Consider the following 13,276-nt stretch of genomic DNA (forward strand, 5'->3'; position numbering starts at 1 on the left):
TAGGAACAAAAAATATTGCAAGAAATAATGGTTGAAAATGCTCCAAATTTAATAAAACATGAGCACATAGATTTAAAAAAAACTACACAAACTCAAGACAGTCAGCAAATACAAAAATCCCAGAAGCAAACTATGAAAAACTACCCAGAGATTCACACCCAAATCAAATTGCTGAAACTAAATAACAAATAAAAATATCAAAGCATCCAGGAAACAGTACCTTGTGCTTGGAGGAATAGCAAGAAAAAATGGTGGTGTACTTCTCAACAGAAATAATGCAAACCAGAAGCTAATAGGAAAATATTCTTAAAGAGTTTAAAGAACACATGGACAAAAACAAGGGGTGGGGGGTGGAAACAGGGGAGGGAGGCGGGGATGGCTGGGGTAGTAGGGAGGAGTGGAGGGAAAGGGCAGAAAACTGTACTTAACAACAATAAAATTCAAAAGTATTTAATTTAAAAAAAAGTTGAAAGAGGACTGTCAACCTATAAATCTATGTCATGTAACAATATCTTTTGAAAGTGAGATGAAATAAAATGTAGAGATATAGAGATGCTTAAGAAAATCATTGTCAGTAGAACTGCATTGCAAGAAATATTAAAGGAAGTGTTTTTGGGTGAAGAAAAATGATAATAGATGAAAACTTGAATCTACTCCAAGAAACAAAGAGTGTCAGAAAAGATAAAAAGTGGACAGACAGAAAAGAAACACTTCTTTGTTTCTTGATTTCTTTGTAAGATAAGACTACTTAAGGTAAAAACTATATAGCAGAGTTCATAACAGTCATAAAGATTAAATCAATTACAAGACAAGGGAAATGAAAAAAACTCCTTACATTATAGATGAAATGGTATGAAATTATTTGAAGATGGACTGTGATGCATATTATAAACTCTAAAATATCTATGACATATAGTTAATAAGCAGAGAAAATAAAACAGAATAAAATAGTCATTTAAAGTTTTAAAAAAGTAAAAAACAGAACAAATAAAATACAAATAATAAGATAGCAGACTATAATCAAACCACATATCAATAATAACTTTAGATGTAAATAAACTAAACACTATACTTAAGTGACAGAAATTTCCAGACTTAACCCATATACATTTAATTTAAATTAATTTTAAAATTTTAACCTGAAGCAACATAAGATATTGTTACGTTAAACAATCTTATTATTTTGGTAAGAATAAATTGATGGATGAACAAATAAATAAAATGAAATGTATACATACAATGAAATATTATTCAGCCTTAAAAAGAAAAGAAATTCCAACACCTGCTACAACATAGTTGAACCTTGATGACATCACACTGAGTGAAATCAGCCAGGTGCACAGGACAAATACAGTGTGATTGCTCTTACATGAGGGACTAGCGTAGTCAGATTCATAGAGACAGAGAGTAGAACTGTGGTTACCAGGGGCTGGGGAGTAGGGGAGGGAGAGTTAGCATTTAACGGGTACAGAGTTGCACTAGGGGAAGATGGAGGTGAGTGTGGTAATGAATGCACAACAAAGCAAATGGACTTATTGCCACAGAACTGAATACTTAAACATGGTTACAATAGTAACATTCTGATAGTTCATACTTAAAAAACAAAACTGAAATTTGCCAAGCAGGTTATGCTATCAGAGGCCCAAATTCACCGTTAGAATATATGTTTCTGACAACTCACATAAATTCAGGTAGTTAACTGCACTCACCCAGACCTGCCAACATAAAAGAACAAACATGTACTAACAGCTGGGATTATTTGGAAATTAGATCATGACTTCCAAATGTTTAGATGACAAAAAAAAAAAAAAAGACAGTGTGCCCTTACTGGTGAAGGGAGGAGAGAAACTGAGGAAATTAAAGATTGGTTAACAATGACAAATGCCACACAGAAGTCAAAGAGGACAAGAACCTAAAATATCCATTGGATTTTCCAAAAAAAATGTTTACAATCACCTTGGAAAACGTGGCTTCAGCAGACCGTTGCTAATGAGCATACACCCCAGAAGTTTCCCACAGAACAGATCATGAAGACAATGATGACTGACTGTTACAAACCTGGCAACACAAAGGGAAACAACAGGCTACACAGAAGAGAGGAAAGATGGAGGGACGATGCATACTCTCAAGCCTTATTCATAACGCAGGTTTTGTCAGTATTTTGAAAAATATTCCCACCTCAATGAGAAGCTCACAAACCATCAGCACCCTACCTGGAAAAGGCACGAAGGCGTGCCGCATGCTGACCGAAGATGGCACTCCTCTGTCTGGGGTTCTCTCCTCCATCTGTGCCTGGTGCCCAGGGGTCAGGCCACAGCCCCTCTTATTTCCTTCTCTGTCATGCAAACAACATCATCAGCAGGATATGAAGCATTCTCAAATATGTGAAAAAGGCCTGATTTTTCAGTAAACTTAGTATTTCTGTCTAGGAAACTTAAAAACCTTATTATTTGAAACTCACTTTAAAGCTTAACAAAAATTCTATACTTTTTCTAGCAAATATTCAATTAAATAGGAAGTAAAACATTTTTTCTTTTTTAAAAATGCTTAATATGTGCTAGCTATTGTTTATTATTGTTCAGTTACAGAGGTCTCTGTTTTTTCCCCATCACTCAGCCCTGCCCTACCCACCCCCCACCTCTCACATTCCACCTTCCCCGCACTGTAGCGTTTCTGTAAAAGCCTTTCCCACAAACTGCTTCTGAGATAATTCACTGGCATTTAGCTCAACAAGTCTCTTTGACCAAATCTAATATAAATCATATGTGCATTTTCTTCCCTTTGTGTGTATGTGAAGAAGGCAGGAGGGGGACGTTCCGGACATCGTTAAACTCTTCCCTTTAGTACTTGGCTGAAATAAGCAAGTGACGGTTGATTTGATTAGTGGCCCAGGTTTTCAGCCTTTCACCACCCACTAGCTTCTTTACAGACAAACTCAGGGTTTGAAAATAGTGCCTAGAGTAGAAACGTGTCTACCTAAAACAAATTTAAACTATTTTCATTATTTTGTCCAATAAGCTATTTTTGAGCCATCTGTGCTCACAGAAGCATTTTAACTCGAGCACAAAGAAACAATATCTACCTGCCCGTGGGAAGCAGGCCTTTGCCTTGGGCTTGCAAAGGTGGGCTTTCTCCTACTAGTGTTGGCATTTGGATCTCAAAATCTCTTGGCACACTCTGAATATTTGGCTCTGTAAAGGTTATTCGCCCTAAAATCAAACAGAAAAAAAGATAAAATTAGGGGGAAAATTTTGACATTTATCTTAATAGTAATTGCATTTCTGAATCATCTTAAAAACACGTTCTATTATTACTAACATAAAATAAATTTATATTTAAATATTTTTCATCATGTTCATGTGTCTAACAATGAAAAAATAAGTACAAGAACAATCCCAATGTAAGTGAATACAGGAATCAGCTACAATACATTTTACATTAACCTAGCTCTCTAGAAAACAGGCTCATGATACAAAGTAATTTGATAAAGAATCAGATATTAGCACTATAAAATGTTAGCAGTTGTATTAATAAGTAAAGACTAATCAAATGGATCCTATGCAAAGCGAGTGTTGGAGCCTTTAAAACCAGGAAGGCACAAAGGAAAGGGAAGAGGGTCTGGAGCAGCAGAGCGACCTGAGTGCTGGAGAGAGGCAGCTGGCCGGGGGAGCTGGCTGGCGCAGGAGATGGTGGCAGGGCGAGGTGGAACGTCACTTTCCAGACATTACCTGGCCAGTTTTCTTCTTTATCATCATCATCACTCATCAAGAGAATCAATGCTAACAAGGGCATAGCTGAAGACTAGAATTAGGTGGTTAATAATTTTCTAGGAAACAGAAAGCTATTTATTTAGATGCTTATAGAATTTATTTTCCCAAAAATATTCTACATTTTATTTGTTTACTTACTGGTTGAATGTTTCATGAACACCTAGCATTGTTCAAAAAAGTTTGGGCAATTCACTTTGTTTTTTGAAATTTTTATATTATATATATAGTAATACATTTTATGATACATTATTGTAACAGGCTCTCTACTAGCTACTATATATAATTCCATCTTTTAATGAATCAGACATTTTAACTACCTAGAATATTATTTCTGCATAAACCTGTGATATTATGCCCTTGTTATTTAGCTATAAGGCAGGACTTCCAGTCAAGATGGCAGTATAGGCAGACATGGCTCACCTCTTCGCACAAGCACAACAAAATTACAACTAAGATATAGAACAACTATTGCTCAAAACTGAGAGAAACTGAGCTGAATGGAAGTCTGACAACCACAGAATTAAAGCAACCATCCAGACTGGTAGGAGGGATGCAGATGCAGAACAAGCTGGTCCCACCCCCACGTGTGGTGGATAAAAATTCAGGAGGGATATTTCAGGAGTAAGGTGTCTCAGCCCCACACCAGACCCTCCAGCCCAGGGTTCCAGTATCAGGGAGATAAATCCCCACAACTTCTGGCTATAAAAAACAGTGGGTACTGAGTCAGTGGAACAAACCCCTGGAGCCCCAAGCAGTTCCTTTTGAAGAACCCACACAGGGACTCACCTACACAAAAAAAACACTCCCTCTGAGCTCCAGCATGGGTATAGCAGCTTGAAAGGCACCAGTGGCATACAGTGAGGAACTGAGGTGTCTGGCATCAAGGTGAGCATAGGCTATTTTCCCTTTTCTAAATACTCCCCCCCCCGCAGAGCCACGCAACTAGCAAGCTGGTACCATATTTAAGACTCCACCAATCTGGCTAATACTGTTCGACCCACCCTGGAGATCCCCAGAGACTCTACCCTACCCAACTTATGGGACCACCCAAGCTGCTTTTCCATATGAATAGCTGGTCTTGGCTCATGCTGTACAACTTCCTAAATCCTCTCAAACAAGTAGCAGCTGGCCTCAGTGAGCCCCAGGACTGGCACTAGCAGCAGCCAGCACAGATTCACATCTTGGCTTCACCTGGGAATCTCCGAGCCCTGCACAAGTAGCAACCAATTCAGATTGCTTTATAACTCAGGAAGGGTGTCCCCAGGCAAAACACAGGTGGGGGCTGATCTTGGCCTGCAACACTCAGGAAACCCCAGGGCCAGTGCACCCAGTGGACAGCTACAGACCACATCAGAGCACCACCACCCTGCCTCGGCACAGCTGATCCTCCACAGAGGGTGGAGGTTGGTGCTAAGTGGTAACAGACATTCCTTAAAGCTGACTGGCCTGGATAAACACCTCCCACTGATCTGCCAACAGCAACCAAAATAAACTTCAAAAGGAGGGTGTATTCAGCCCACACAAAGGGCACACATCAAGTACCCAGCCTCGATGATAGGGGAGGCTGTACCCTTGGACCCTACAGGACACCTACTACATGAGGCCACACTACCAAGACACAGAGTCAAAACAGCTCTAGCTAATACATGGAAACAAACACAGGGAGGCTGCCAAAATGAGGAGATGGAACATGGCCCAAATGACAGAACAGATCAAAACTCCAGAAAAAGAGCTAAACAAAATGGAGATAAGCAATGTATCAGATGCAGATTTCAAAACACTAGTTATAAGGATGCTCAAGGAACTCAGTAAGGACCTCAGCAGCATAAAAAATGCCCAGTCAGAAATGAAGGATTCACTAACTGAAATAAAGAACAATTTATGGGGAAACAACAGTAGAGTGAATGAATCAATGATTTTGAACATAAGGAAGAAAAGAACAACCAATCAAAACAACACAAAGAAAAAAGACTCCAAAAAAATGAGGATATTATAAGTAGCCTCTGGGACAACTTCAAGAAGTTCAACATTGACATAATAGAGGTGGCAGAAGGAGAAGAGCAAGAGCAAGAAATTGGACATCTATTTGACAAAATAATGAAAGAAAACTTCTGTAATTTGTTGAAGGAAATAGGAAGTCCAAGAAGCACAGAGAATTCCGAGCAAGATGGATGCAAAGAGGTTCACTCCAAGACATATCATAGTTAAAATATCAAAGGTTAAAGATAAAGAGAGAATCTTAAAAGCAGCAAGAGAAAAGCAGTTACCTACAGGGGAGTTCCTGTACGACTGTCAGCTGATTTCTCAAAAGAAACTTTGCAGGCTAGAAAGGATTGGCAAGAAATATTCAAAGTCATGAAAAGCAGGGACCTACTGCCGAGACTGCTTGATGTATCTCAATTTCTCTCCCATTTCTCTCCCTCTGTTTCTCCCTCCCTTCCCCTCTCTCTAAAAGTAAATAAATGAAATATTTTTGGAAGAAAAAATAAATAAATAAATGACAGAACATGAATGTAGCATCATGGAACTGAATTCTAATAATGAAATCGTTTTGCTATACTTGGGGAAACTTCTATTTCTAAAATATTCTTTAAATTAGGTACAGTATGATAAAAACCAATCAGGAAAAAAAGGAATTGATTACTTTCTGCATTATAAGCAACAAATAAATGCAACACCTTTGAAACTCTAGGTTGACTTGTTTTTTATCACCAACAAGGATTTATTTTTGTAAGTTTACAGGAATGAAACCAAAATAGCAACAGGGCAAGAAATGGCTAGGAAGGACTAAAAGGTTAGCTAAGTAGAGAAGAAGGAAAAGAGAAGGTGTTGAAAACAAGGAATGAGCAAGCAGAGGAAAAAGCAGCTCCTCGTGGTGCCTCCATCCATGTGCTGCCCTAAACAGTGACATGTATTATTAAATCCTCAAAATGGACTTCTGGTGGCACCACGGTGGCTAATGCTGCCACTATCCAGTCACAGCTGCTGCCTCTAGTGAAACCACACGGGAAGGGAGAAGGATTACTAAATTAGGCCGGATTTTTCTAAATGCAAATAACATACCAATACTGGCTCCTGGAGGAGAAGGACCTGAAGTATGAATGGATTTGCTTGACGTATGCTAGATTCTGTTTTGTCTTATACTGACAACAAAAGTTTTATTTTTTTTAAACCTTTCAATGTCTGGAGTCTTTGAAGCTCAGTTTCCCATTAAGGGAGAATGCCTTGAAGAGGGATCACAAATACTAATTTCATAAATCAATCATGTTTACCTTCGTGGCGGGGGGGAGTTTGTTCTTTGAAGACTAAAATTAAAGTATGTTTGGTTAAAAAATAAATTAATTAATTAATTAATTAATTAAATCCTCAGGATGGTCTGGTGAGGTAGAACTATTATGACCCTGTTTTATCATGAGGAAACTTAGGCACTGAGAGGTTAAGTACTTTAAAGATTCACAGCGCCAGAATTCAAAACTTACAAAAATCTGATACCATCAATCTAAAATGCCTTCCCTATGAAAGGCTTAACACTGCTCTGACTTCCAATGCACACTGCATTTGGCAAATATTTAGAGTTTTGTACTGCCTAGAGAAGTGAGACATTTTCCCCTCACCATATGATGCTCATATCTACGCCCGGAGGGCATGAGACACCCAAAGGGCTCACAGCTCTCTGTTCTAATAGAATAAATAAGCTGTTCACTTATTCTACAAAAGCTCCACATATGTCTACTTAAATTTGACTTGGAGAGAATCTTAAGACATTCAGGAGATGGGGATAATTAAAATTAGATTGAGATCACTGACTCAAATAGTTAATTCCTAGATATATTCTCATCCAAAGCACAGATTCAGACATCCTAGTTACTCTACACAATATCTGAAAGCAGAAACTATTTTTTATTAAATCTCATCTCTGTATTTAGTTAGTATCCATCTATACTTTGGATATAGTATGTGTTTCATAAACATTTACAAAATTTTGTTGAACCCAAAGATCAACACTTGAATTCCTTGGTGATCATAAAAAATATATGTAAATGAACAATTTTTTCTTTCAGGATTGGATATTACGCATATTTAAAATCTCTCCTTACCTGTAGCGGTGTGTGACTGTGATACAGGGTAGATTCTTTCCATGCCAAGAACAAGGTGCAGCTGCCTTTCCCGCTGCAGGGGAAAGACCACTTTGGTGATGGTGTTAGTGATTCTTCTCCACTCTAATATCAAGCCTGGTAAAGGATGTAATGCCTTTAACTTATTTAAAACATCCTGACAAAGAAACACAATAAAGTAAGATCAGATTCTTATCCAAATTCCATAGCAAACTAGAATCTCTTTTAGGTAAGTAATATAGTCTCAAAATTAAACTTGCTAACTCCTGTATTTACAACTCAAACTTCCTGTTTGGACTTTATAGAAATCACCATAATGCTAAAACTCTGATAACTATGGATTATTAAAATCAAACATGTTTATGCTAAGCAACATCAATTTAGATCTACCTTTAAAAAATTAATAAGATGTCAACTTAGCAAAGTAACTGCCTCTTCACACTCCAAGAGTTTATATCATCTCTCTTTATCTCTATATTTTCCTCCTCCATTCCTCACATAATTGTAAATTTCACTTTTTTTCATTTTTTGTCCTAACACTTTCATGGTTCTGTGTCAAAAGAAAATGAGAAGACATTTATCTTTAACACTTTGAATTTTCCAAGCTACAGACTTTCAATGAATGTTTCAGGAATAAAAACTTGTGAGGTGAAAGGACCAGTGAGGTCAAATAAAAAGTGTTACAGAATGGTTACAGAATGGAGTGGAAATGTCCCCAGGTCAGGCAAGTGAGAGTGAATGATACTGGGGCGAAATTCTGCAGGATGGTAACCTGTCTCACTGTGGCTATACTCTCTACCCTTGTTTTTCCACTGAAAATCCATTCCATAAAAATGTAAAATGAGCCCTTTTACTCTTCTCTCCCATTCATCCAATTTCCATGGATTGTGACTAGCAATTTCAGTTTGAAATCAGTAAGGATAGATTCTTAAAAGAAACTCATGTAAAACTTACTATTTTGCCCTAGAATTGAAAAAAACAGTGTTTCATTTGTATTACCTTGGGTTTTATTTTTCTTTTAAAAAATTCTTCCATACTTTAGTTCATGTTCATATAACTATACAAAGTATATTATACTGGAAGTCTAAACTTAGTGGATGTCAATAATTAAATAATGTCTACAGGTCTGATTTTACAAACCATTACACTGTTTTAATGATAGGGAGGGCACAACTGATGAGTCAGATTATGGTCCAGATTTCCCGTGCTGAGGTATTGCCACATTTACTGTGGGCAGCCAAACCACAAGCCAATTTGTTCTCATGTAGGTAAGCGCAAATGGTGGGCTATGTTGGATCTGGATTTCATCAACATTCTTTGAAAACACCAAAATGCTAAAAGTATTTCAGACTCTGCCCCGTGACTGCCCCAAAGAGCACCTTACTAGTGCTGAACAGTTTTCCCAGCCTTAGCTTGCGTCCATTGTCATTCCCTCTTCTGGTAGAAGCCCAAATTTTCTTGCTGCCTTGGTTTTTTATCTCTCCATTTGGTGGCAACTTCAATTCCAAAAATAAAACCTATAAGAAATTATAGCTTCATTAGTCAAGAATCAAATCTCAAGTATTGTCATTCAGAAAACATTTTTAAAGTTATTTGGAAAAACAACCTATATAGCTCAAGTTGGGTTGGAAGAATTTTTTTGGAAAGTTTTGAATTACCACAGTTAAAAAATAATGGCAATAAAAACATATATGTCCATAAGCTGGACATGTAACTTAAGCTGTCCATATGCTAACTCAGGCACTGACAGATTAATACTAGTACCGGGCTTTCTTACAGTCAGCGACACAGGAAAGTACACTCTGTGCTGAACAACTGACAAATAAGCTGTTGAGACTGCAGGGTGCTCTGATGGTTGTGAACTCTCCTAAGCACCACTTGCTCTAGTCAACAGTATGGCTGCTCAATCATTTCAGCCCCATAGAGTCAACATGGGAGACTTCGTGGCTACTGTGATCACAAAAATCAGAGAACACTAAGTAGGACGGGTCCAAAAAGCCATCTAATTCTACTACCACAAGGCTGGACCCTGACAGTCCCTGGGCACAAAAAGTCGGGAGAAGTGGCCAAGCCAATGCAGCAGTGAGGGCTAGCGTGGCCAAACACACCCACTAAAGCAATGAAGGGCAGGGACCCAGGCTGTGAGGCAGAGGGAGGATCCCCCAGATAAATTACTTCTTCAGGCCTTGATTACATCTATGAAATGGAAGGGGGTTGAACAAGATGAGGGCAAAAGGGACTAATATTTATTGAGCACCTACTACATGCCAGCCATTATGCCAGATGCTCTAACATGTGCCATTGTATGTAATCTTTACAATTCTGTGACAAATCTGAAAAAGACAGTTGGGAAGTCTTGCTCAGCATTACATGTCCAGAATGCAGCAGAACTAAGAATTATCACCCAGAGTCACATAACTCTAAAGTCCTTTTTTCTTTTCACTAACCCATGCTTCCCTCTAGACCAGAGGTCAGCAAGTTTTTTCTATAACAGGCCACATAACAGATATTTTGGCTTTTCAAGGTTTACTGTCACAACTTCTCAACTGTGTGATTATAGAATGAAAGCAGACAAACACAGTAAGTAAATAAACATGTGTGGCTGCATTCTCACAACACTGTATTTGCCAAAACAGATGGCAGCCAGACCTGGCCCTCATGCTGCAGTTGCCAATCCCTGCCCTAGACAAGTGTCATCCCAAAGAACTTTTTGCAGTAATGGGAATGTTCTATATTTGCGCTGTTTGACATAGTACCCAGTGTGGCTTTTGAACATTTGAAATGTGCTTAGCCCAAATAAGGAGCTAAATTGATGTTTTATTTAATTTTAATTAATTTCAATTTAAATGGCCACAAGTGGCAGCTAGTGGCTCCTGCATTAGTGCAGCTCTAGATGAGTATGATATCTGGCCTGGTCCAAAGATGTAACTTCAAGTCGGCAAGAATTAAACAGTCAATGTGTAAAACTGTTACAGTACCTTAAACATAACATCAGTTTTAATGTGAACACTTAAGAACAAGCTAATAATACCGAAGGCCTTCGGGGTGATTCCAGCTATTCCGGGCTATTCCAGCTTAGCATTCGGTCCAGGCCCAGGGCCCTGACACCTCAGTGCCTGTCTGCGCCACGAGGGCACAGGTTCCTGCCTTTGCTCCGAGCCTACTAGTGCTGAAATTCAGAGATCCTATATATTTTAAAAGCACCTTATGTAATTTTATGTGCCTTCGGGTAGGTATTGTACTAGCTTAGGGAGTTCTGGGCTAAAGAACTCAAAAGAAATTATTAAAAATACCCCCAAAAAGTCACCACTGAATTCAATACAAATGTACCACATGATTAGGAGAAACAAAGTTCCTCATTTTTTAAAACACATAACTCTGTGGCTTAAAAATGGACATTTTAAAAGATTTTATTTATTTACTTTCAGAGAGAGAGGAAGGGGAGGAGAAAGAGAGGGAGAGAAACATCAGTGTGTGAGAGAGATCGGTTGCCTCTCACACCTCCCCAACCAGGACTCGGCCTGCAACCCAGGCATGTGCTGTGACTGGGAATTGAACCAGAGACCTTTCAGTTCACAGGCTGGTGCTCAATCCACTGAGCCACACCAGCCAGGAAAAAAAAATGGACATTTTTATTATTATATATAACATTTGTTGAGTACTTACTATGAGATGGCCACTATTCTAGTGCTTTACATTTATCATTTATTCCTCAGAATAATTCTATCAGGTATTTCTATCATAACCCATTTTACTGATGACAAAATTGAGATATAAAGAGTTGATGTGTTGGCTCAAAGTCATGGACTGAGTTAATAAATGAAGAAGGTAGGATTTGAACCCAAGAATTCTGTCTCTAAAGCCTATGATTCTCACCAATATGCTGTATTATTAAGTCACATCTAGAAGACACTGTAACCTCAATGCTATCAAGTATAAGCACCAAAACCTACATTTGTAATCCCTTTAAAACAACCCAACCACCCTTTGTAGAGTCTGGGGAAGGAGAGGATAGAACACCAACCTTTGAAAATAAAAGCGAGAATAAACTATGTAAAAATTTATGTAAGGTGATAAAAGTAGTAATTAAGTTTAAGAAGCAGACAGTCACAAAAATCTATATTTCATTAACACCTGAGAAAAATATCTAATTTTGTACTCTACAACGGGATTTAGGGGCAAGGACGGGAGAAACAGCTGTACTGCTATGCAACTGTCTTTTGTTCAACAAATATTTACTAAGCGCCTCCTCTGTTGCAGGCAAATTTCCTTCTCAGAGAGCATATGTTCTGGGAGCCTTCTTTACTGCCTTCCTATTTCATAAATACAAGAGATAACAAACTGTATGCTAGAATACTCTACCTCCAAAATATTCTGTGTAACTGAATTTGTTGTTCAGGTAAACACATTTAGGAGATACACACACACAGAACCATTTTTAACTCTAAAAATTACTTCTCTAAATTCTCTGTTCCCATGATACAACCTCAGCAATGTCATCCGAACTGGTGAAAGAAAAGCTGCGGCCAGCCAGCTGGTAGGCCTGAGTCTCGATGGCGTGCAGCGTGGCTTGCATTACGTGTTTCTGACTTTCACATTCCGCAGCACTAAAGCCGATCCCATTTAGTTCTAGCAAGGCCAAGCAGTACTGACAGGGCATTTCCACTTTGCATAAAACATCTGGAAGAGAAAAAGAAGACTAAAACATTAATTTACCAGTCAGGTGACTAGATCAGCATCATGGTCTAAGCACACATAGAATTCTTGTAGCAAAATGCACAGATGATACCATGGTATTCTTCCCAGCCCAGTCTTCTGAACAGCATCTTCAAACCAACAATGAAAGGCACAAAAGTACTTTCCACTGTTCCACTTAAGCACTAGACTACTTTCTTTGGCTATCCAGAGAACAGAAGAATTGGCAAGCTTGTGAATAGTATGGATTACTGGAGATCTCTTGTTTCCCAAAATAATGTTTCTGCTACTCTCAGCAAGACCAAAATAGCCAATCTTATTTGCTAAGCTAACTATAAAGTGTTACTTCCCTGAAACTGGTTCCAATATTCCTGGTCCCATGCTTGCACAAACAACCAAATATGCAGGTTTTACATTTTCTGATGCACTTACCAAAGTAAAGAAAATTCCTGAAATAAGAATCTGACTAGTTTTCTATCTGCTAACATTTCTCAACAGATTTGTCATTATAAATTCATTTTCCAGTATGTTCATAGGAATTTTATCTTCAAAGATCCTCTATACAAAGGGTGGAGCTGACACTAGACACTGTGATTTCAGCATTTATGTACTGCGGTTGGATATTCGTGATGTATGTTAATATATTAGAGGCTCTGAGAAGACCTGAACTAAAGACAATTATTTAATTTTGTATTA

General features: G+C 38.2%; 1 protein-coding gene across 1 annotated transcript in view; it reads right to left on the reverse strand.

Annotated features, from left to right (window-relative positions):
• Positions 1-13,276, reverse strand: part of POLQ (DNA polymerase theta) — a 119,309-nt gene that overhangs the window by 31,607 nt on the left and 74,426 nt on the right. The window contains 5 exon segments of the mRNA XM_036018151.1: positions 2,214-2,335; positions 3,083-3,209; positions 7,868-8,042; positions 9,265-9,402; positions 12,372-12,565. Coding sequence (XP_035874044.1) covers positions 2,214-2,335; positions 3,083-3,209; positions 7,868-8,042; positions 9,265-9,402; positions 12,372-12,565 — 756 coding nt within the window.

Source organism: Phyllostomus discolor, chromosome 2 (genome assembly GCF_004126475.2).
Source record: "Phyllostomus discolor isolate MPI-MPIP mPhyDis1 chromosome 2, mPhyDis1.pri.v3, whole genome shotgun sequence".
NCBI lineage: Eukaryota > Metazoa > Chordata > Mammalia > Chiroptera > Phyllostomidae > Phyllostomus > Phyllostomus discolor.